Source organism: Anoplolepis gracilipes, chromosome 16 (assembly GCF_047496725.1).
Source record: "Anoplolepis gracilipes chromosome 16, ASM4749672v1, whole genome shotgun sequence".
NCBI lineage: Eukaryota > Metazoa > Arthropoda > Insecta > Hymenoptera > Formicidae > Anoplolepis > Anoplolepis gracilipes.
In genome coordinates, this window is record NC_132985.1 from 4,887,825 (window position 1) to 4,912,962 (window position 25,138).

The 25,138-nt window shown below is 30.5% G+C and overlaps 3 protein-coding genes across 15 annotated transcripts; 2 read left to right on the forward strand and 1 right to left on the reverse strand.

The window, feature by feature from the left end:
- Positions 1-1,922: 1,922 nt before the first annotated feature.
- On the forward strand, positions 1,923-10,362 carry LOC140674425 (short-chain dehydrogenase/reductase family 16C member 6). 3 transcript variants are annotated; one of them, XM_072907937.1, is made up of 7 exons: positions 1,923-2,096; positions 7,900-8,089; positions 8,381-8,740; positions 8,882-8,996; positions 9,104-9,188; positions 9,266-9,376; positions 10,007-10,362. In XM_072907937.1, the coding sequence occupies exons 2-7, from the start codon at positions 7,904-7,906 to the stop codon at positions 10,077-10,079; spliced, it is 930 nt and encodes a 309-aa protein (XP_072764038.1). In that variant the 5' UTR covers positions 1,923-2,096; positions 7,900-7,903; the 3' UTR covers positions 10,080-10,362. The 3 variants fall into 3 exon arrangements, with proteins under 3 accessions (XP_072764038.1, XP_072764040.1, XP_072764039.1); XM_072907939.1 differs by lacking the exon at positions 1,923-2,096 and adding an exon at positions 2,103-2,447; XM_072907938.1 differs by lacking the exon at positions 1,923-2,096 and adding an exon at positions 2,103-2,332.
- A 418-nt stretch (positions 10,363-10,780) lies between these two features.
- LOC140674426 (uncharacterized) lies at positions 10,781-13,803 on the reverse strand. Of its 2 annotated transcripts, XM_072907942.1 has the most exons (4): positions 13,730-13,803; positions 12,332-12,530; positions 11,867-12,000; positions 10,781-11,128 (listed from the first exon to the last, which is right to left on the reverse strand). In XM_072907942.1, exons 2-4 carry the CDS (start codon positions 12,495-12,497, stop codon positions 10,799-10,801), a joined length of 630 nt encoding a protein of 209 aa, XP_072764043.1. In that variant the 5' UTR covers positions 12,498-12,530; positions 13,730-13,803; the 3' UTR covers positions 10,781-10,798. The 2 variants fall into 2 exon arrangements, with proteins under 2 accessions (XP_072764043.1, XP_072764041.1); XM_072907940.1 differs by lacking the exon at positions 13,730-13,803 and having other exon boundaries at positions 12,279-12,485.
- A 58-nt stretch (positions 13,804-13,861) lies between these two features.
- Positions 13,862-24,968, forward strand: Nkain (sodium/potassium-transporting ATPase subunit beta-1-interacting protein). 10 transcript variants are annotated; one of them, XR_012048210.1, is made up of 7 exons: positions 13,869-14,252; positions 15,479-15,616; positions 15,762-15,842; positions 15,974-16,165; positions 16,292-16,352; positions 17,656-19,231; positions 19,365-21,227. XR_012048210.1 is itself a non-coding variant. In XM_072907930.1 (7 exons), the coding sequence occupies exons 1-7, from the start codon at positions 14,199-14,201 to the stop codon at positions 18,877-18,879; spliced, it is 624 nt and encodes a 207-aa protein (XP_072764031.1). In that variant the 5' UTR covers positions 13,870-14,198; the 3' UTR covers positions 18,880-21,229. The 10 variants fall into 10 exon arrangements, 8 of the variants coding, with proteins under 8 accessions (XP_072764029.1, XP_072764030.1, XP_072764031.1 ...); XR_012048211.1 differs by having other exon boundaries at positions 17,656-18,497; positions 18,840-21,226; XM_072907930.1 differs by having other exon boundaries at positions 13,870-14,252; positions 17,656-17,713; positions 18,840-21,229.
- The last annotated feature ends 170 nt before the right edge of the window (positions 24,969-25,138 follow it).

A 25,138-nucleotide genomic window follows, 5' to 3' on the forward strand; every position in this document is an offset into this window, starting at 1 on the left:
ATTTGTAAGAATAATCAATTGCTCGTTAAATAGTTTTATAGAGACATATATTATCAACTTTCTCTGGCAAGCTTATAAGTCTTTAACATTATAGTTTTTTTTAAATTACTATTTCTTTTAAATTACTATTTATCGAATGATATTCTTTTTATATTTTAATTAGTTAATTAGTAACAGTTCTAAAGGCCGAGTTTTTGTAAAAAAAATCTGTTCTTTTCCTAGCATATTTTAGTTTCAATGAGAATAACGAAGTTTTTCATCCACGAATTAATAACAGACAAGGCGATGCCATTTCCATATGCCAAGGAATATGGAGATTGTATATTTGATGTACTTGAGATGTTTATTCTGTTGTATTTATTTCTTATTTTTATTACCTTATCGCGTTTTTATCGCATTGCAAAATATATATATATATATAATATATATATAAATGCATTCTTGATGAAAAACAAGATTTATTGCACATTAAAAATTAAGAAACAAAGAAATGTATATATATATAAAACGAACTGTACATATGAGTACTATTCTGCCTTAAATTAATATAAATTTAAAACTAATAAAAGTATCCTAATTTATTGTAAGAAAAAATTAAATTTAAATGCATATTAAATCAAAAGTTGGACGAGTTGATTTTGTAAGAGAAGAAACTATTTTGATATGCGTGATTCGAGAGTGGCCTTGACTTTACATGGTAGAAGAACCGGATTAACGAACTGCAGAGTTAAAGATTCCGGATGCCTTTGTTCGTTTTTCACCATCCAGACAGCACAAAAAACATCCTAGATATTTAAAAAACGATAAGATGTCTTTGTTGATTGCTTTTTAGATAGCTTTCAGAGATATGGATTGCTTAAGTATAGATTAGGTGGTTAATGTTACCTTTCCAAATTAAAGTTACTTAATTTAGAGCCAGTTTGTCATATGTAGTTCAGTCATTAATTTTCGTCTAATTAGTAGAGAAAACATGTGATTAATATTGCAATAATACTGTGCAACTATTCTTGTTTCCGTTAATATTTCAACACATAACAGAAGTAATACAAAGTTAAGGCAACACCTTTTGTTCTATAAAAAACATTCACTTCATATAAAGTCTGTTGCAAAATTAAATACCGCGATTAAATGAAAGCACGTTGGTAATATTATAAATTTATATACGTGCATAAAGAATTAAAAAATACAATTAAAAATAAGTTTCTGGTTTTACACACATATATATATATATATATATATATATGTACCAAAACAATGTTAAGTATGTACACAGGTATAATGCTATCGAAATTCTTCTCTGCAGCTGTGTATTAAAAATAATATATGTATGCAATTGTATACTCTATGTATGTGCAATTATAATTTTTAAAAATGATTTATAATTTTTTATAATTTTTTGTATATATGACAAATGTATCGATTATGCCTATATGTATTGTATGAACTTGTGCCACGTGTCTAGAATGTCTTCACATTATTTATTATAATTTTTCATATTGTCGGTTTAAAATATATGATTAAATGGTATACATATTTATCAGCGTCTTGATTTTCGTAAACAATTTTTTTCTAAGAATTTTTTATTTGATGGTTTAATTCTTTCTATCTGAGCAATGGAAATTATAATATATACACCGTATAATTTAAAAAAATCAGCATGTAATAAAATGTCTTTCTTTTATTAAGCTTGGAATGCTTTGATCAAAGCGATCTTTGTCCTGATCGAGGTCAAAATCAAACTGGAGAATGTTGCAGTTTAATATAATCTTTGGATGAATGCGTCACCGAGTGATGGTATCGAGGTTCAGGTACAGTGTCGCGTCTCGCACACACTCGAACGAGAAGAAACTGAAGTAGACGACGAAGAAGACGATGACCTTGCCTACACGCTCGATTATTGCTGGAACGTTGTTTCTTTAGAGTGTTTCGTTCAGTCAAGTTCAAGCGAGGCGAGCGTTCTGACCGTCGCTGCTGTTGTCGTTATATACTCACGATTACCGTGGATATCATTTCTCCCACACGGTCCCTACTATTTCACGAAACCGTCTAGAAACCTGGAGATCTGACGTGATCCAGTGATCTACGCGTCCGGCAGGGTAACGTTTCGTTCCAAGAGTGCATTTTCACCGCGTGTATACTTTTGTGTATAACGTGAAATAAATTTTGGACATTTGTCCCAAATGTGTTAAAATAGCATCGTGTAGTTTTCAGTGATATTCATCGTGTTTGAAAATTTGATTTGTGTTATGATAAAATAAAGAAGTTTAAAGTGTCTTGCATTTCACTTTATCTTTTATTAATTTTGAAATATACTTCTCATTATTCTTTTTGGGTAAATCTTTCAAATATATGATGTGTCATTTTTCTGTTTTTATTTTCTAGTGCTCATTAAATGTGTTCTGTTTAGTCAAGTTTATATCCAACGTGTTTATTAAAATTTCACGAAAGTGAGATATCAATATAAACTTGGAAATTCATATATATATATTACAGTTAACTAATTTATTAATATATTATTATATATAAATTATGTGCGTTATTACAATTGTGCATACTGCAAGTAAAATAAAATTTTTTTATGTATAAAGTTTATCGAAAATAACGCAGATAATTTAAAAATCTGCAAATTATTGAAAAATTTAGTATTTATAAAAAAAAAAACATTTGACACTTTTAATAATCTTCCCGCGTTCATTGCTGATTTGACCGCATTTCTGCTGACATGACGAAATAAAAAAAAATTTAATTGACCTAACCCTAGAAGAGTTGTTTATATGAGTTCTAAATTTATTTAAAGTGCCTATTGCTTAATTTATTTCAGAAATATTTTCAAGTTTTTTATTGTACAAATTTTTCATTTCCATATAAAGTTCCCCATATTTTATTTGGCATTGGAAACCGGTATTTTAATAAATTCTATAATTGCGACAACTTTATACTACTTTTATATAATTATACTACGTTTATACTATGTTTATATCATTTTTACCTTTATCTACAAACTTTAAATTAGAAATATCAACGATTTAGAATGTCTTTCAGAAATAAAAATAATATAAATATAAAAAATTAAGGTAAAATACAATTAATTACAAAGTTTTCAAGAATTTTAAAATATATCTTGATTTTTAGATAGTTCTTACATTGATATATATATGTATGTAATATAAAGTTCTTTTATTAAATAAATGAGGAATTTTTCTCATTTAAAAAAATTTTTTAATTCAGATATTCATAGTGATTCAAATCAGATATCTAAATAATATAAATATTTATTAATTTAACAACTAGCAATTTTTTTATTATAGTACAAGATTGTATAGAGAAGTGCCAGTCCACAAAATTAAATTGAAATTTAGCATCTTTGAAAATGTAAAAGAGAATGGAGAGAATGAAGTTTTTACGCAACTTGTAAAACGTGTAACAATAACGTAAAACAAGCTGATTTTAGAAAATACATACTATTAGCATTCTTTTATAAATATGCAAAAAACAGTAATGTTAGTTAGAATAATAAATACATTTCCAACGGCGCAATTTCTGACGTAGGAGCAATTATTAATGGCATCAAGGTTACTTTTTTTTGAAATCTTTTATCATAGCTTGCATCGAACTTAATGCGTCATGTACACGATTGATTGTAACACACACATATCTATTATCAATGCTATTCCGTACATTCTAAAGACAAGCTTAAGATATAGACTATCTATATTCTTTTACTATATCCCTTTGTTATTAGATTTGGCTTCAGCATAATAAAATTTTTCGTAATTTTTTTATAATTTATAAAATGTAATAATATATTTATAATTAACATAATTTAATATTTATATATATTTAGATATATACAATAATTTTATAATAATATAATAATAAGTATGTAATAAATAACAATAATTTACATAATATGCGATTAAAAAGTAAATCTAAAGGAACAAATCACGCGATATACTTATAATGTCAGTCTTTATGATCTTATCTCAAGGATAGAAGGAAATCTCTGTGCTACTCTCATGAGAAATACATTGCATTGGAAAATGTAGAAGTTTACCTTGAATTGCCCCTAAAACTAGTTCATTACTAACGTTCACCGGAAATTGCAGAGATTGTAGGTCAAAATGTACAACGTAGGTGTCAATTTTTCTATTTTTTCCAATTTTTTTAAATTATTTATTCAAATTATAGTTCAGATTATAGATTGAGCTCATGTATATGCATATAGTGCGCACTTTAAAACTGACGTAAGAGATCACAATCTAATACGATCCTGTATAATTATACTTTAATGCATCACAAGATATGATCTGTCTGATAATACGTTCGTCAATCACCATCGCGAAGAAAATTTTCTCAGTTTCAATCAATAAAACAATAACATCGTAATCTCTCTTAACGAAAGTGAAGTTTCTTTGTACTTATATCTCGTTTTTTTATCAGTATTATATTGCAATAAGTATTACATGCGTTATCAACGTTTCGCATTAATACAGAAAGTCATAACATCACCGATTACAATTTAACTCTAATCACATTATTATTAGTGTTAGTTGCGGTGAAGAAGATAGTTGATTAAACTTAATTTACCTATCATGCATCGTTTTATGTCAATACCGATTATTTTCTGCAAAATGTAATTTTAAAAAGAATTTTATTAATGCTTCAAACATAGTAGTATCTAATTTGACTCACGCATAATAATTATTAGATTTTCTAATAGAGGTTTGATTGCGGCAAGTGTAGTTGGTTGAACTACTTTTTACCACGTCCATTTCGATGGAAAGCAATGCATTCAAGAAACATACACCTTATGTAACAGGAAAAAAGAACATTTGATCTACAGACACTCTATTTCATTTTATTTGCATCTAGTATTGCACTTACATTGTATTATGTCGTATTCGTATGTTGCATAATATTTTAGGCACTGACTGGTTATATTCAATATTTTTTTAATTGGCTGTAGACGGGTATAGTAGAAAACAATGGCCAGATGCTTTAAGAATATAAAGTAGCAAATTTGCGTTTTAAATCTTTCGATTGTGTTTGCTTTAACTCTGTCAATTTCCTGATTATGTCATTGAAGTTTTTAACGTATTGCAAGCTTCGATTGCATCATGAGCCATTTTTATAGTATTAGTAATGTACGTCTAGTAAGAAATAAATGTTTATATATATATATATATATATATATATATATATATATATATATAATATAAAAATCAATATAAATTAATTGCAGATTTTTATTTTTCAGTAACAAGTCACTTTTTTAACAAAAATAAAATATCTAATTGTAAGCATTTATCTCAATTAATTTATGCACTGTTATGTAATGTTGTTGTCGGAATTTAAATGCACTGAATCGTATCCTTTCAAATGATTTTCTCGACTTATTAGTTGACAATTAAAACGGATCGGTTGAGTTAATCGATATAAATAAAATGATCTTTTATTTATGATAAAATTTTTTGTGACAGCTCACACATGAAATAAATATAACATATACATTATAATATACATTACAATTAATTTAACATAATTTACTGAAAGGCCTTCTTAAAAGACCTTATTAAACTAATTAGTCTGATATGTAATATTCCACCATTAATTTATCATAAATTAGCACTAAAAGACAGTATAAAATTCTGATGAGACCATAAGTCGTAATATTCTCTATTTTGTGCTATTCAATCACAAAGTCATGGTGTTTGCTAGTCCAATCATTTCGAAAGCAATGTTTTTATTTGTTCTCTTAGGTGATGTCAAGATTATGTCGAGATCTAACCCAACCAATTGCGTTTTATATTATTTAATCAGAAAAAGAGTAAGACGGTAACTTTACGGCTTGTTAAACCGCATAGTTGCGACACTTTGAATTTTCTTTGGAGCCATACGTATACACATTACTGATAATCATATAGTAGAATATATAATTTATCAAATCAGAAAAGTCTGCATATTAAATCTGATCATTAATTAAAATTATTCGCTACATTATAAATATTTTAAATTGGTTATAATATAATATTATTAATATTTTTATAAATGTTATAAATATTATAAATATTGTAAATATTATAAATATTATAAATATTTGATTATAAAAAACTCAGTACATATTTATAAATAGTATATATTATTTAATTGTAATTAAACTTCAACTTAACTATAAATAATCTTCAAGCTAAAATTAGTGAACTAATTTGTAGCTTATTAAATTTATTTTATTTATATTATAATTAAGATTATGATATATTTAGAAAAAGAAATGTAAATGGTTTTTTTTTCATTTAAAATTAATTCATTAAATCATAACTAAAATATGCAATAAGGCCTAATTATTTATCTAGATATAATGTATATGTGTCTGTGTGTGTGTGCCTGAGTACATACACTCCACATTTCCTAATATAATATTGCATTCTGTTCTAATTTTTCGCATGTGAACTTTATTTTTTTTTCTTTATATAACAAAAACGTTAATACTTCCTTTTCGCGAGTAGGTGTCAAAGTAGTAACAATTAAGCAGTAAATTCTATTCTAATTGGAAATAAAGTTTAAAGCGTAACGGCGAGTTCTTTTTTATTTTGTTGCATTTGGCACCTGATTCTGGCGCTTATTCATCGTCAATTATGTCAAAAGTAGAAACAGCTATTGAATATTAACACAAACTGGTTTTAAAATGTCGTAAATTAATTTATAAATTTTGCCCGATTGACTATATAATTTTCGTGAAACGATGATGATTAAATCAAGACAAGTAACTGTACTATAAATAAAGTTACATAAATTTACATTTAATATTTTTAATAATATTAATACAATAAATAACTAATATTACTGTATTAAATTTTAATATAAAAATCTAAAATGTACATATATAAAACTATGCATATACACGTACAACACGCACATATATAAATTAAATATGTGTTTTATAGATGTATCTATTTGTATAATAAGTTATTTTAACATTTGTTTCATGTAAATTTTGTCATTAATTTTTTTGCTCTCTCTGAAAAATGTAATTTTCGTTAATTATTCATTAAATAGGATGCGTTAAAAAAGAGATTAACATTTATTAAAAATGTCAGAAAAAAATATGACATTAATGGAAAATATATTCTGGCATAAAATATACATTTAATTAATTCAATCGGAATTTAACATTTTTGCAATGCTGAACAATTAACTGCAGTAAGATCCTTGGAATTTTTCGCAATACATCAAAATTAGAGACATATGATGAATTTAAATCATCTTTTTAGCTACTTGAAACATATATCCTTGCAACGATTTCCAAACATAAGCAATCTTTATTTGATTAGTTTGCTTTCGCGCCTTGATGCGACGGTCGTAAATCTTTTTCATCGGGTGCTTGCTTGTTCCTAAAGCACGATATCCTTTATTACACGTCATGTGGCAGACACACAGGAGTTTACATATTACATAATCACTTGCTCATATCGCGTTGATACTTTCTCAGGATAAGGCATCGATTTCGACAGAGAGTGCAAGCATAATTTATCATATCTCTGTAGTAATTAGGAAAATGATTCTGTTATAAAAATCGATTTTACGAAATCTTTATAAGTTCAGTAAAAAAGAAAAAATGAAGGAAAAACTGCATTAGTAATCATATTGAGAGACAATATCACACAATTATCTACGATATAATTATATATTGTCATACAGTAAATTATAATTCCGTCGTTATTATCGATGCAAATAATAATGATCAGGTTACATGTTTAAGCGATTATCAAATTTTATATCTAAATTCATGCATAATTTTGTCTCTCTCTCTCTCTCTCTCTCTCTCTCTCTCTCTCTTTGTTTTTTTTTATCAAACTTGTTTATTATAATAAAATAAATTTTTATTATTTTATGTTACAGTTGGATGATGCTACCAATTAGGGACGAAGCAATAATCACAAAGAGATCAGACTCTTCCACCAATATCTGGCTCTACCTCAGCGCCGAATTTTTAATTGGTGCTGCAATTTCTGGTTTCTTAAGTATTCTTAGTGCTGTAAAATCACTGCTACCAAAGCCACCAAGAGACCTAACCGGCGATGTAGTCTTAGTACGCACACTTTTTACTTACATATATCATATATTTTTAATCGCATTGAATATTTCAAATATTTCCGATTTATTTAAAATATAACATCTATACATGATATAATAAATGCAGTTTTAACTAAAATTAGAAAAGTAGAAAGAAAATTAATTCTACGCATATAAATAAATGAATATTTATTTTTAAATCAGACATACATTCACGATTTAATTACGTATGATCTGTTTTAAAATTAAATAGCTTTGAAAATACGTAAAATAATATTTTCTTAATAGACAATGTTTTCCGCAACAGATTGCCGGTGTCTCGTCCACGCTCGGCGAATCTCTCGCCGAGGCATTCGCGAAGGGCGGATGTTCTGTGATCTGTGTGGATAACAATCTCAGGTACGTTGAAGAAATAATCGCCAGGTTGAGATCGCGGTGTTGCAGGGTGGAGGGAATCGGGCCAGATTACAGAAAGCACGAGTCGGATAATGAAAAGCCTATGATGATGGCGTACGAGTGCGATCTACTGGACCGTAATGCCATCCGCGAGATCGCCAGGAAGATCGAGGACGAGGTTGGCGGTATCGACGTCCTGGTGACCTGTGCCGGTCAGCCTAATCAAGATATCTTCGACATGGCTAACACGACTCTCATGAGCCACTATTGGGTAAATGTTGGCAATTAATAATATGTAGGGTTTATTTTTTTAAAGATATTTTGAGGCTTGAAATTCTCGTTTTTTTTTTTAATATTAATTTATTAGATAATAAAATCAGTTTCTTGTTTATTTTTTTTTTTATTATTGCAGATGATGCTAGCGTTTTTACCCTTGATGTTACGACGCAATAGAGCATATGTTGTCGGAGTTACACCGCTTGCATCCACTCAGGATGTATACCTGGGCTCGAGAGCAGCGATTGCCGGTCAGTATAAAGATCAGCTCATTAAATCGCGAATGGTAAACAATAAACTCCGTGTCGATTAAGCGTGATTTATTTACATATGGGACATATTTATTATTTACATACAGGCCTGATGGAAAGTTTGGCTCAACAGTTGAGCGATCACAGTAGTCATCTCACCTTCCTGACAATTTCACCAGTAGCGGGGCGCGAGTGAGTTTTCTTGAGAAAAAAATGTTGCTGCTGTTTCTCGATAATGACTTTTAATTTATTAACTTATTATATTGTAGTTGTACGAGACAAAAAGAGCAACAAGTGGCTGAGGAAGTCGTGCAGGCGGTCAGCAGGGATCAGAGCGTTATCAGTATCAGTTGGTATTCAAAAATGCTATATAGAATAAGGTAAATAGAGAGATTGTAGTCTGAATGCATCAATATTATACAGGATATTCTATTTGAAACGCTCTACATTTTAATTTTTTTAATATAAAAATAGGGCATTTTCAATGGAGCATCCTGTATTATATACCTATTACAGATGAAATAGCACAATTGTAAATTTCTAAAAATTACAATAACAAGATAGTTTTTAAGAATATTTACACAAAATTACATAGTAAAATGCGCAGTAAAAGAAAATAAAGAATCTTTTGTTGTACGCATCTAAGTATATAAATATGTAAGTATGTATTTAAAGACAAAATTACACAAAATTTGCTTACGTAATTAGAGTTAGTAATTAATAAATATAGCACATATTTAAATTCAATGCTGCCACTTGACATATGTATTTGAAATAGAGAATTACATATTTTATTCATATTTTCATTTTATTGCTCTATTAATATACTGACATTTATGTACTCTGTTAAATCGTATAATAAATTTATAAATTAAAATTGAGGCTTATATTTAATCAACCTATAGCAATCGAAATCTACGTTACGATTGCTGTAGGTTGGTTAAATGTAATTTTCAGTACTCTGTATATTGACTTTATTTTAATTGACTTTATGCGATCTTGTATTTCAGTTGCATGATCCATAGTGCAATAACGACGGTCACACAATGGCTTCACACGCAGGGATGCGATTATTCCTTTTAAATCCTGTACTTGCTCATGAAGCGTGAAGCATTCCAGTGCCGACCACCGACATGAGTGTGGGAAATTTGTGTTTTCTGACAGTGAATTTGCTCGAGATGGATGGCAAAAAGTTTTAATAGTCGTTTGAAAGACGAGCAGCAAGCAGCAAGTAGTACTTTCTCACGACTTGTGTAAATCAGTAAATTTATTCCGACATATTTCAATTAATTGTTGATATAACTCAAATAACAACATCAGAAATTGACATTATACAATAAAGAATTTTGCAATTTTTATATGAAAACCGAGATTTTTTTGTTAATAACAAAAAAAAACACGTTTCTTTCTTTCTTGCATATACACAGCAAACGTTCTTTTATACATAGTATTATTCGCATGTATGAATGTCATTTCCTTATACGTATATTTGTTTATATTATTTAATAAAGAGATAAATATTAAAGAAATATTAAAGAAATATTAGATTAAAATATTAAATTGTACAATCCTTATTTTCATAAATATAAATATCAATAATCCCAATAAATTCAAAGAATATCATATATGCTTTTCCTATATATTTTCCACAAATTATATAAAATATTACAAGATACAAAATATGATAAAAGTCAAAGAGAACTTCAATAAAATAAATTTTAATATAAATTTATTGCCTATTTGATCTCATCTATTGAAAATAAAAAAATTTCAATTTTTATCCATTCTTGCTAACTCGTATATTAACTCACGTACATGCTCGATATCGACTTGGGTAATAATACGTCGTAATGACCGTTTTCGGAGCATCCGGTGAACAGAAGCCTCGCGGTCTCATAGTTGATATTCACACTATTGTGGAAGACCAGCTCGAGCTCGTATCCGCCGGCGAGTTCGCGGTAGATCGAGAGATTCATGCGATGAAGTTTTGTGGCCACCGTACATTCTAGTTCACTGGCAAACGTACCCACTGGATTCATGTAATCATAATACTCTTGGCGATCCGAAATGTTCCACTCGGCCATCACGAAAGAGCCGTACTCGCGCCAATTGTCCCTAATGTGTCGCACAACCTGTCAAATATATTATTATTAATTATATATAATATATAATACTATTCGCATTCATATGAACATTCATATCGCATTTCCTTATATATTTGTTTATATTATTTAATAACGAAATAAATTAAAATATTAAATTGCACATCCTATGTTTATAAATATAAACATCAATAACCTTAATAAATTCAATACATCATCCTTTAATGCTTTCCTTATACATTTGTTTATATTATTTAATAACAAAATAAGTTAAAACATTTTAATTAAATTATACATGCTATGTTTATAAATATGAATATTAATAATCTTAATAAATTCAATACTTGCAGCATGCTTTAATGCTTTCCTTATATATTTCCACAAATTATATGAAATAGTACAAAATACAAAATACAACAAAAATTAAAGAGAACACTGTTAAATAAATTTTAATATAATTTTATTGCCTATTTTTTAAATCTCCTTTATTGAAAATAAAAGATCTCAATTTTTATTCATTTTGCCCACAGCTTATAAATATGTGTCGTCATATATCAATTACTGCGTAAGTCGAACTGTCAACGCGTAATAGACGACGTTTAAAAGAGCAATGATATATGTGGCATTTATTCAATTATTTAAAGTGCGTAAATGATTCTATTTTTGATTTCGTGACGCAACGAATCTTCGTCTTCTATGATATTTATACGCATACCGAGAATCATAATTCACACGATTAAATAATGTTTATGTTAATCACGGACTGACCATAGCTCGAAGGGATTGGTGCTCTTCCTCGTTCCGCCACAAAATGTAACTGATTGCCCTAAACATGCAATTGCCATCTCCGTATATCTTGCGCACGCGGAACGTGCCCTCGTTACACCTTAATAGAGCCGTACCTGCGATAAATCCGAGAATGTGTATGCATTATGCTGACCGTGTATTATAACGCGAGATGCGTCCGTACGCTGATGTATTTCATTGTGAATATACTTTATGATATAAATAAAACAGAATCGAAGTCGCATTTGACATTAAGTGAAAATAAAACGTGTGAGTTTTAATAAAAAATATATAATATAAAATATATAATATTTTGTTAGATAAATCAATGTGAATTCACTTAATTTGATAAATTAAAATTCAATAAGCGTTCATGATACGTTTGATAAGTGACCTTTTCGAGAAATCTGAGAACTACGTCTGCTTCTACGCTTTCTGCAAGTGCACCTCGATTGATTAATTCGCGTTGAAAAAATTTGTGTGCCGGAAACCCAGCAGGTTTGCCATGCAAAATCCTTTTTGCTTGTCCGAGCTTTCGGAAAGCTGTTGACGATTTTGGAGTCTCCTCGATCCAATAAACGTTCTGTTTTTTTGAGTTTGTGTTCCTTTTCATTATCGAGTAATGTGCGACGATGATCGCAATCTTCTGAAAATCACATATTGTATAACCTTTTCTTTTTATCTCATTTTTTAATTAAACGTATAATAATATTGTCCGTTATTTAACTTGATAAAAATAAAGTGCTTTCAATACAATTTTTTAATGCACATGGAAATTATTAGAGAAGTATATCTTTTAGTATAACATAAATTGCCAACTTTTATATACTAATTCTTGCAATTTTTTTACTATTCAGTATTAAACAAATAATGTCTTTTTACCGTCTTCGAAGGTACATGTGCATAAGTAAAAACACGGCAGACAAAGAATTTGTAATAATTTCGACAGTCTTGACGCTTAAAAGCTTAATTTATCCTCAAAGATCTCTCAAAAGATGTCACAGCTTATTAATCATTCTTATGCATAGCAATTTCTATATTATTACAGCAAAAATAATATTTGAGAATAAATATTTTTGTAATAAATTATAGAAAGAGATTAAATACCATATGTACACATGTTTTTATTTGGACATTTGTAGCTTGAATGCAGCGCCTTGTGATATCGAATATTATATCAGATATCATATTGAATTTCTTTCATAGAACGATTGTTTTTATTTAAAAAGTGGGGGTAGGTGTACACGTAGAAAAGAACACATTCTGTTTCGTTCTGTTCCCTTGTGTTCTTTCTTGTTTATGTGTGAACGGGAAGAGAGAGAGAGAGAGAGAGAGAGAGAGAGAGAATAGGGCGAAAAATCAGGCAGTTTTCCTCCTCAACACATATTATGTCTATGGTTTCTTTTTATATTCCTTTATATAGATATTCTCTCTATTCAACAAAATAATGTGTAATCAAGCTTTAAAGAATGAAAAGAAATGTGAGAAATACATTACAATAAAATTGAGATATACTTAATATATGTTTAAAATTAATTTATTGCTAATCAGAAAGCGTTATTCTTTGTCCTTTCTCTTTCAAAGATATTTTGTTTATTTAATTTTTTTAAATAAATTACATTTTGCTTAGTAAAGAGACACCCATTCAGAAGAGACATCTAAAGTCATCGACAGAAATTCGTCATAAAAACATTTTCTATCAATAACTGAAGCGAAGATTTAAAACTCTTAACGCAATTTCTCTTTCTCGACGATGAAAAAAATATTTCAGTACCTTACATGTATTATATTTACATACACAAAATTATATACAGTAACTCCAATTCCTTCTTTAAATGTACATACTATTATTCTTAATCAAACGCAGGGTGACAGTGCGCTTCACGAGGTGACAGGTCCCGCGTCACGTGACTTCTGACAGCTGTACACCGACGCGCGCCGGTGAGAGGGGGGGGAGATTAGTTACAGACGCGGTGGTGGTGGCAGTCGTTCACCGACCGTGACGAGGAACGCGTGTATGCGTTGCGGTTGCCCGACCACGGTGAATGCACGGTGCATGCATGCACGCCACTCACAACTAGCAGCAGTTGCAGGTTGCAGCTTGCAGAGCAGAGACCAGTGGTCCGCCTGGTAGGGCGGGAGGAACAAGTGTCCGCGTGAGCGACACGGAACAGAGAGCGAAAAATGGCGACGGTTCATCGGCAAGTCCTAAGGTGGTGATGCCCGTTCGCGCGAGTATCTTCATCATCCTCGTTGTCCTCGTCATCGTCGTGATCTCCTCGTTCGTTCGTTGAGTGGAGCTCGGCCAAATGATATGGGAATTTGCAGCAGAAGGCACTTTCTATTGACGATATGCATCCTACAATTGGTGAGTGCACATTAATCCGGATAACGCGGAAATGCCAGCTCTCGGTTCGACCGCGATATATATTCCTGGCTGATTTGCATATGTATACATGTACTACGTAAGATGTAGCGTGCAGTGAAAAGAATTTTGAGTGTGTCATCTTGCGAGCTCCCCGATGGCGATATACGATACCCCCTTGTTAATCACACACACAATGCTACGAGCGGAAATTCTGGTGGAAAAATTGGAGAATGCCGTTACTACGTTTTTCTTATCGTCGGTTTGAATTATCGTATGGTTTTATCGACCTGGGTTATGCAATTTACTTCGGAGAATTTTTATATAAAAAAAATTTTGTACCGTGATTTTATTGTTGCTCGATGGGCATCGCACTTGTATTTTTTATTTTTATGTGCAATGATTAACTTACTCTTTATATTAGAAAGGGAAATAAATATATGAGAACAATAGAGTGAAATTCTGTTTTCAAGTTGTTGGATTATTAGAAATAATTTGTTAAATAATTAAGTAATTAATTATATAATATTATTCTCTCTATATATTTGTGAAATAAAGTAAATATCTGGAAAATAAATTCAATTAGAGATAATTTTGAAGTTTTAATTTTTATATATTAGAGTACTTTATAAATAAATATATTTGCATATGTATTTTTTTAATTTTTTATATCTGTATTTTCTGTATATTTTATTTTTCGAATATTAATCGATTTAGCATTATATATACTTATTCTTTGTTTCTTAATTTTGCCTGTTATGTTATAATAAATAAACATGTATGATTTATTTTTATGATTGAACTTGTATAGAGAAATATGTTTAAAATTTTATTGACTGCAATAAATTAAAATGAATTTTTTCACATACATATGAAGAAATTTATGATGTAAGCTTTAGACAGTTTATCATGTATGTACATGGTTATGTAGTGCTATCACAAGTACTATGACTCATTGTCAGGGTAATTAACTGAGTATTTAGAACATAAAGCAATTGATGTAGATTAAGAACGCACACAAGAGAATCAGCAGAAATTGAGTTGTTGGGTGTCACTTGATTATATTACTTTGTATTACATTCTTTGTTGGATGCTTATTAATATAGATACGTTCCACTGAAACATGGACTAAAGTTATTGTTCCATAAAAATTTTAGTCTATATTTTAGTGAGCATACTCAATACATACATTCTACAATTAATCTATTATTTTATATTTTCATTTACAGATTACCACCATAGAACGTCAGGTCTTCGACTTTCTGGGGTTTATGTGGGCCCCGATACTGGTCAACTTCTTCAATATTATCTTCGTAATTCTAGGATTCTTTGGGGCCTTTCAATATAGACCTAAATATATCATATCGGTGTGTATATAATATCCATAAATTGTGTTTCTCTACATAAAAATTTATAAAAAAGAAGAAAGCAAGAAAAGAAATATGCTTTCTTTATATTTTTATTAATTGCAAACACATACACATATATGTATATATTAATTTTGTGTTTCAGTATTGTATATGGAATATATTATGGCTAGGATGGAATGTATTTGTAATATGCTTCTACCTCAGCGTAGGAATACTGGATAAAGTAAGTAGAAACTGTGACTGCACAGTATCTTAATATATTGCATCTGAATATACGCACTGAAAATTATAGATATTTATTTATGCAATACTATAAATTGTTATAAACATTATGGATGTAATATTTTGTTTCAGAATAGCGATATTCTCAATCTGGGTACTGGTAGTTTTTCTTGGTGGCATGTAAATGGGCCAGGTTGCAAAGCTGTTTATGATGTGACGGAACCAGAACTCTTTAGACCTGCACGTCCCACTAATGTAACAGACTGCGTGTTGGACTATGAAGTGATAGAAATTTTGCACGCTGCAACGCAATGTATTTTAAGTGTAAGTGATGAATTAATATTTCATTATATAATATACAATGTTATGTAACAATGTCATAATAGCTGGATAAATTATATATATTATTACATATTGTTTTCCAAAATTCAGGCATTTTATATGTTTCAGTTTATGGCGGTTGTTGGCGGAATCTGTCTCAGTAAAGTGTTTCTTGAAGAAGATGATAGCTGTAAGTATTTAGCAATTATATATTAAGTTAATTTAAATATAATTTATGATTTCTGATTCTAATTATAAAATATAGTCAAGTATAATTAAAAGATTTAAAAATTTAATATAGAGACAAGTGCACTTTTACTTTCACGTTTTAAAGAATATACATGTAATATTTCCTTGTAATGTAAAGTTAAATTGATTTGTTATACTTTGTGGTTTATAATAAGCAACTGAAAGGAGGATGTGGTTATTATATTTGAACAGCATCAACTAACCATTTTATTCCACCTTTAAAAGAATAAAACATGACATGTGATATTAATACTCGTGATATTATTTTATATAATTTATGATTATTATAAATTTAAATATTCCAATGGTAGAAAATTATATGAGATATAAAATGATACTTCTTTTGCTAATAATCTTTTTTTTTACAAGTTGAATACTTTTTAAAAACCAAAGGCTCTATTATTATTTTATAAGAGTTAAGTTAAATTTTTTATTAAATTATCTCACATACACTTTTGTTAGTGTCTATTATATTATTGTTGAGTATATAAATATACAGAGAGCGGATATATTTGTAATTGCACAATTGCACATATAGTAAGAGCACATCCTTTTAATTAGTAATATAAAATTATCTTTGATAAATTATCTTTTATCACTAATTATGTGTAAGTACACGCGATTATTTATTATTGCTTGAAAAGAGGGTTATCGGTTACAGTTGATTTCATTGGTGGATTTGATCCTCCATTTTGGTAAGTCCGCTTAATCATTAATTGCACGCAACATATATTTGTCTATCTTTTAGCACGGATAAATAATAGTACGATTATGAAACTACAAAGTGTACTATTATGTTTTAACATGTAGCGTATAAAACTTTTTGCATCTTGCGATTTGTGATTTGATCTATTATATTATTGATATTATTGTTATCATATGATATTGTTCAGATAGTATTTTTTTTTAATCTTAGCATGAACGGTATTATGTTTGAATATCTAGGAATGGTATTATGTAGTATTGGTATTTCTCTGCAGTAAAGATATATTTATAAATATCTAATTGAAATATATATTAAGCAGACTATGCCATCTTAATAGGACCAAATGTTATCTATGAAGATATGATATTTCTTCTTCGTAAAATATTATGGGAGAAGATCGGACATAATAATATTTACAAGACATTATACACATCGTGTGTATTCGCTTCTTCGACCGATCATTAACGCATTATTTATTCTCCCCGCCTGTCGTCAGTCGACCTCGTCTAATGCGTTGGATTCTTAAATGATATTTCAGTTGACTTTGTTGGAGGTGATGACTTTGGGTTGGCAGGCCATACACCGTTGCATCCTATGTACGTTAGCTACTCGGCTCTTCCACCACCCGCATATTCCCACAAAAATTCCGCTGAAAATAATTATCCGACCGGCACGACTAGCTCTCATCAATCTGCCTATCGCGAATCGAGCTTCCCGAAACACGGCGGCGAGAAGCTGCTGGGTTCCATTCGCGGCAAAAGCAAAGACGTGGTCAATCTCAGGAACGACACGGTCCGTAGTAACAGTAGTCGCTCGTCAAGTCGCGATTTTCAGAACCCGGACTGCTCGGTCGATTACTCGAACCCGTTGGACCACTTGCAGCGGCCCGTGTCGCCCGTGTACGACGAGTACGACTCGCTGGACAGCGCGGCTAAGCTGAGATTTCAGAAAAACAAGCTGTACTACCCGCACCTGGCCAAGTACAGTCCGGTCGCGCGTATCAAGTGTCGTTCGACCGCGGTGAAGCAAGCGAGGAACCCGGCTAAACCACGACGAGTCTTCATCGATCACGTGCGCGAACATCCTCTGAGATCGTTTTACTCCGATCCGAGATTGGCCGGTGATCAGCATCAATCTTCGAGCGAGCATGACAGATCGTCGAAACGAGATAGCCGGCCCTTGTCTCTGTACGCGAACTTTTGAAAACGCGACTACTTGTTTCTCTCTTCATGACACTTCTCTTCGAGCACGATTGGCAGATAAGATTGCCTACCAAAAAGTCCCCTACCAGTATTCTGCTCTCTTATAGCGAGAAGAGTTAGCGAGAAAATTAGCTTTATACGAACTTCTATACTGCCGCGTACACGACGTCCACGTGCGGTACGTGTAACAATTATAATTCCTATACTTGCCAAATAGATGGAACATTAGTATAGTTAGCCCTAGTAGAATAGACGCCCTGCCCTTCGGCGATCTTTGTCGATTAAAAACAAAAAATATAATTACTTTTTGAATATTGTGTAACTCATTAACAGTGTTCTTCGTATCTGCATCGAAGTAACTGACTGATGTCGAACTGTGTGTGTGCTCAGTAGCATTGCTCTCATATGAACAATCAGTGTAGTGTGACTTATCTACTAATTCATAAATGTTGCTTATTTATATACAAATAAGGTAATTCATATACATATACACACAAATTTAATCTTTTTACACTTTCAGATATATACACGTACAAATAATTAAGGTATCAATGCTGTGATGACAAATTTAATTAATGTTGGACTAATTTTATCATGGCCACCATCTTAATGATAGTAGTAAGATTAATGTTTTGGGAGAGGCTAAAAGACATCGCTAATATTTAAACAGAAGAGAGTATATATGATTACTTGTGAATTATTTATTTTATAAATGATTTACACGTATTGCTCTCCATAGATTAACGAATACGGCTTGATGTATGTACTGTGATATATATATAAAAGTTGTTTAAGATCACGTGGAATATTTCTATACGCTCTATAATATATGAAAATTGATTAGAGATACGTTGAAATTTGTATACATCGAGACATTTCACTGTATGCAACGTAGAGGAACGTATTTATTACGTAAGCACAGCATGTGACTAGAACTTAAATGTTTTTATTTAAATGTCAAGTTTCACCTACACTTTTATTTAATACAGTTTTTAAATTTGTAGGAGAAATTGACGGACTCTATATTGTTTTGCATTCTTTCTAGATTTTCTCTATGTGTGTCAAAAATAATTCATTTCTGTAGAATTATGTTATATGCCAGTTACACATGACTAAGGACTTCAAGCTGATACTCTATAAAAACGATATTAGACTGCTTTTAATTAGCTTACTTAGAGTTTAGTTTTGAGTTTGACCCGGTGCTATAAACAATTTTTATTGTGTAGGATAATTAAATGAAACCATAATATGCGACTTGTCGATTTTTTTCACTTTTCGCAAGCTTAAAACAGTTGAAATATATGTGTATGGATAACATAAACATAAATCCTTTTCAACTGTGTATAACTTTATCATTATTTATTTTAAATACACATTTAGATTTAAAAAAAAAATAGTTTTTTGTTTTTCAAATATTATATAAATTTATGTCGCGTGTTTTTCCACAATAACAATAAATTTCTAATTACAATAAATTCATACTTTGCAAAAAATCGTATAATTTTCGATAAATATGTTGCAAAAAAAATATCAAGAGAAATGGACATAACACAGTTTGTCTTAAAAGTGTTCGTCTTTAGTTTAAATATAAAAGATGATATGATTGAACTGCAATGTTTAAAGATGAAAAAAATCGGCGAATCGATCTTTCTTTATTAATAATGCATGGTAGTTGTGACCTTTTTGTATTTTCAATAGAGTGTCGAGTATTTTTCGATTCCTTAAAATCTTCGTAGTCGTTTTTTGTAATATTTAAATGTATAGATTAAGTCACGTAGGTAAATTATTTACTACATATGGAAATATTTTTAAGACACAATTTCTTTTTAAAACAGGAATGTAAAATTTTAGATATCTCTTTTGGCAAACACGTTTAGAATAATTTCTATTCACTTTGACGTTTCTTATATAAGTGACTGATTTTTTGCGTTATGTTATCTAGTAATTTGTTATTAATTATTTGATATGAAATCTGAAGTGACATCACGAAAAATATATATTTAATAAATTAGTTCTTTGTGCAAAAATCAAAAAGTAGAGTTAGCATGTAATTAATTGTTATGCTAATTACACAGAAAAGACTGCTCTAAGGAAGAAATATAAATATAGCTTACATAACTGCTTAAATGTTATGCAGAGAGATAAAAAAAAATTAAAAGAAATAATTATATTTATGAATTTAATATTTTTTAGAATGTGTGAACGTATTATATATAATATGATTCTTATTTTTGAGATATATATATAGTTACACATACATAATATCTTGTTTGTAGAGCATAATAATAGAGTATGAAAATCATATTAAATTATGTGTATAATGATGTACATATTTATTTTTATACAGTACTATTTAATGTAGTACTTATAGTACGAAAATATTACGAGATGATAGAGAGAGAAAAAAATTATTTATTTAATATGGAATATTTTTTATTATTTTTCTCTACAGTGGCACTTTAAATAAACAACTTTTTCTTTCAAATGAAGTAAAAATGACACAAGATTTCTTTGTCACTTCAGATTTATATTTTGGATCAATTACAGTCTCTATTGAGCATCTCGAGTTTGTAAAACATATTTATCTTTTTTTTTTTTAAGACCGTTATTATTAATTTTGTATTTAACTACTGTATCACATTATTTACTTTGGTGCAGTTAATTGGGAACAATAAATATGCAATGCTACTATTTGCTTGCTTTTTTTATTTATTAACCCTTCACTCTTTTCTTTTCCTGTTCTAACAATTTCCTGCTATTCGGTTTTTGGGGAATCTTTATCTTTACATTTCTTAGTCATCGTCAAATCTATAGTTTTAATTGAACGTTTAATATCTTTTGGAAAAATCAACAACATTTTACAATACAACTTTTTGCAAAAATTTTATTTATATTACACACAGGCTACTATTTAATATATTTAAGGATTATGGATATAATAAATTGCAATTTTCTTAGGATGCAAATACATTTACAAAATTCAAATTAAATTATTATTTTTAAAATATTTTGAAATAAAATGAACAAGAGATTCACACATTTAGTGTTAGTAAACGAATATAAAGACAAGTTTTGAAATTAAATAACAATCTTATTTTACACAAATTAAAGTCTTAATTAAAGTCTACAGTACTTATGAAAAATTACATACCGCATAACTAATTTTGCTTTATTATTATTCTTAACATCGTTAGTAATTGATTGCGAATAAACAAAGAAAAAGCCGTGGTGCGTAGTAAAATCTCTCTGACCGCCTTTCTCTCTTTCTCTCTGTTTCTCCGACAGCACGAACTAAGCGGAAGAAGAAGCAGCTGCGGCCGCTTTACAGCATCGAGTACTCGCAACCGGAACCACCGACGATGCAGGATGATAGCAGCGTGTCACCGAAGCCGATGACGCCGCGCCGGGTGAAGCGACGATCTGTCATCTCGCGGGACAGCACGCGACGTTCGAACACGCGGCGTAGCTCGTTACGTCAGTCGCGTCGCAAGAACCCGGTGAACCGCATTATGGACCATCAGGAGAACCTGTATGCCAACACAGGCCCGTCGAGCTGCATTGGCACCCTGACGAATCAGAACGTGAGCACGCTGTCGCAGGGGTCTGATCGCACCTTCAGCTATGACAGGATCACCATCGGCGGTTGGGACCGCGAACGTAACGCGACAGCTGATCGCAACTGGCAGCCGGAAGCTGTCAACATGGCAGTGTCGTCGCCGGCTCTGTGGCCGCCGCCGCCGCCGCCATCGAACCAGGATTCCTCCAACAACTACTCGAACGCGTCGTCCGCTTTCCCAGCCCCTGGCCAGAGCCCTCCTGGCGATTGGGACCAGCACGCGACCACGAGTTCCACGCGCAACCTCACCGACAATTGGCAGGCGACCTCCGGCGAGCTCGGTGCGATGCAGTGGCAGGGCCAGAGCAACCCTACGTTCCAACAGACTAGCACGCAGAGTCTGAACGGCGAGGACCTGGAGGAACTCTATAGCAATCGGCCGGCCAGCGCTAGGTCCAGCTACAGTAATTATCACGGTGTCAGGGCGACGCCGCAAGTGCCGAATCGCACTGACATCGTCAGGCAGAGTCAGCGACAGTTTGTCCTCAGCGGACCACCTGCTTATCAGGATACCGTAATCTGATACATAGTCGTGTCGAGCGATGTCGAGCTGAATGTTTCTTATCGAAGATGAAATAATAGATTAAACAGGCCTTATAGAATCTTTTGCTTATTTAATCAATTATATTAATCAGTAAATGATGTAATAGATAAATCATAGACATAAAATGAGTGATAATGTCGCCTCACAGGGACATCTTAATGAAAAAAAAGGTACTATTTTTGATAGTGCTAGTCGCGCACGCGACGCGTTTAATTCAGCAAAAAGAAAATTTAATGAATATAAGATTTGAAGAAGCTGCAATTTTATAATGTGCATTAATTATAACCCTTTACGTACTGTTAGTATTTTTCAAGTTGTCATAATTTCAGACATTTGTACTAACTTTATTATTTCGATAATTATATTGTAATTACACCTGTGAGATTTTGCGGGCAGTATTGCTGGTAATATTAAAAAGTAATTAATAATTCAACGGGTAAACATCGTGATTTTGCCCATTTCAGAGCTTTACTTGATGCAGATCGATGCGATAGATCTCTACTAACATTGCATCGCACTATACTGCAAGAAATGACGTCTAGAGACGGAACTTTACTTAAGAATAGCCTTACTAAGAAGAGCGGTCTCTTTTTCTTTTTCTCTGTTTTCTTTCCTCTTTATATCTCTTATTCAAATCATTTCGCAATATTATTTTAATAAACATCTGCTTGCGTCACTACGCAATCTGCCGATTTAATTTTCGATTATATCGTAAATATATATCGATATGACATGATAAAGCTATTTTGAAAACAGCGTAAACTAATTGTTGAAGAGAGTTGTTATATTGATTCGATGTACAGAGATTCTGCAATATATAAAATGAATATTTCTACCATTTTTAAAGTATATGGTTTACACGATCGTAATGTGAAGATTATCCTTTTATTCTCAGGATAAATTTACCTGACTGACATATGTGAAGTTAGTGTACTTAAGATCTGACGAACGCAAAGAGTTCTAATAGAGTTAGAATTTTTACGCTAATTTTTATCTTTCATCTTTTTTTTCTCTCGTTGTCAGTAGTTTTCACAGAAACTCCATTCTCATCTTATTTATATCATAGAATTAAGGATTCTCTTATTCTGTTGTGTAAAATCAAAAAAAAGCATCGCATATTTTGTAAATATACATTTATAATCACTCATCAAAACATATTTTCGAGAACGCTGTACAAACAAGACAATCAATTTCATTTATGATCCTTTTAAGTATCATTAGCGGCTATTTTCGACTTTATAGAAATTAAAAAATTCCGGCCTTTTTAAAAGTTATGATATTTTCGAATCTCGATTTTTTCTATACAACTTGCACAGTTGTGTACATGTATTCGAACAATTATTGAGCGCATGTTTAAGCGTATATAATTAAACTACAGTCTTCCAATTGCTACATATCTCGCAACTTATCTAAAGATTATTAGATAAAAATTTATATGCAATACACTTGTGCACATTAGGGACAAATAATAATAACTTACAGAATATAATGGCAATAATCATGTATAATATTATGCCGCGTGCAATAATGTTGTAATATTTTACAATAAGTTTAAAATTGTGAAATTTTTCACGTACGGTTTATGTACGTGGGTACATAGCAAGAAAAATTGGAATGCCATTATTTACCACACTCATTTTTATAATCTTAATCAAATCGTAATCCTTTTTGGCAAGAGACATTTTTTAAATAAAGTTTTAACTTATTTTTACTGTTCGATATTCTAAAAAAATAAGATTTACAAATAACTGCTTAAGCAATTTACAATTTAATTAATGGAGAAAATAAATTGTGTATATAAAATGTGCATTTTTTATACATATATTAATTATAATCTTTTTTTTTTTTTATATATTTTACACACTATGAAAGAGAGAATGATTCGTATTGACAAGCGCGTCGTGAATTTCGTGTAGGAGCGAAGATGGAAACCAAAGTGTTAAATATCGATATACACGTAAGAGACATGTGTCAACTTTAAAACTGCCTCACACACCGGTTCTGTGTGATTATTGTACAATTTAGTATTAATTCTCAAACCTGTTTCGATGGAGGTCGTAATAAAACGAGTTACTTTGTTCTCTGATTACTTATAAGAATCTTGGATAGTTTTCTAGCTGTATATAATATTTTTTAATCTCGCAATATATATATATATATATATATATATATATATATATATATATACAAATATTACTTAAACAATTTCGTAGTAAGTTTACACACACAGAACAGCTATTTTATCGATTGCAAAGCGAATTATATCGGAGTACTCGGTCATTTTATGAAAATGACTTCACATATTGCAATACACATTACGTATTTTACAATTTTAAATGACAAGAATTTATGACGATAATTTGTTAATAATAATTGTTCAATCACATTGAAATAAAGGATACAATTATTCAATATGACGATTACATTATTCGAAGTTTAGATTTATTCTACAATGTATTATCGTGTAACGATTATAAGACAATAAATGTTCATTATTATTGATTCTAATATATGTATGTACCCCATATCTACTTTATTTTTTATTCTATGTATCTAATCTGTTTCCAGATCACGTATATACATGTGCAAAGACAGATTTATTTTTTATTTTTGTATTTATTTTATTTTCAATTTTTATTTATAATTTTTATGTTATTTT

Bases quoted from the DNA above. Each gene is read 5' to 3' on its own strand.
- LOC140674425 (XM_072907937.1), top strand. From the start codon at position 7,904: ATGATGCTACCAATTAGGGACGAAGCAATAATCACAAAGAGATCAGAC. The intron at 8,090-8,380 runs GTACGCACACTT...TTTCCGCAACAG, and splicing joins TAACCGGCGATGTAGTCTTA to ATTGCCGGTGTCTCGTCCAC. The intron at 8,741-8,881 runs GTAAATGTTGGC...TTATTATTGCAG, and splicing joins CTCTCATGAGCCACTATTGG to ATGATGCTAGCGTTTTTACC.
- LOC140674426 (XM_072907942.1), bottom strand. From the start codon at position 12,497: ATGAAAAGGAACACAAACTCAAAAAAACAGAACGTTTATTGGATCGAG. The intron at 12,001-12,331 runs GTGCACTTGCAG...GATTTATCGCAG, and splicing joins ACGCGAATTAATCAATCGAG to GTACGGCTCTATTAAGGTGT. The intron at 11,129-11,866 runs GTCAGTCCGTGA...TATATTTGACAG, and splicing joins ACCAATCCCTTCGAGCTATG to GTTGTGCGACACATTAGGGA.
- Nkain (XM_072907928.1), top strand. From the start codon at position 14,199: ATGGGAATTTGCAGCAGAAGGCACTTTCTATTGACGATATGCATCCTA. The intron at 14,253-15,478 runs GTGAGTGCACAT...TTTCATTTACAG, and splicing joins CGATATGCATCCTACAATTG to ATTACCACCATAGAACGTCA. The intron at 16,166-16,291 runs GTAAGTGATGAA...TATATGTTTCAG, and splicing joins CAACGCAATGTATTTTAAGT to TTTATGGCGGTTGTTGGCGG.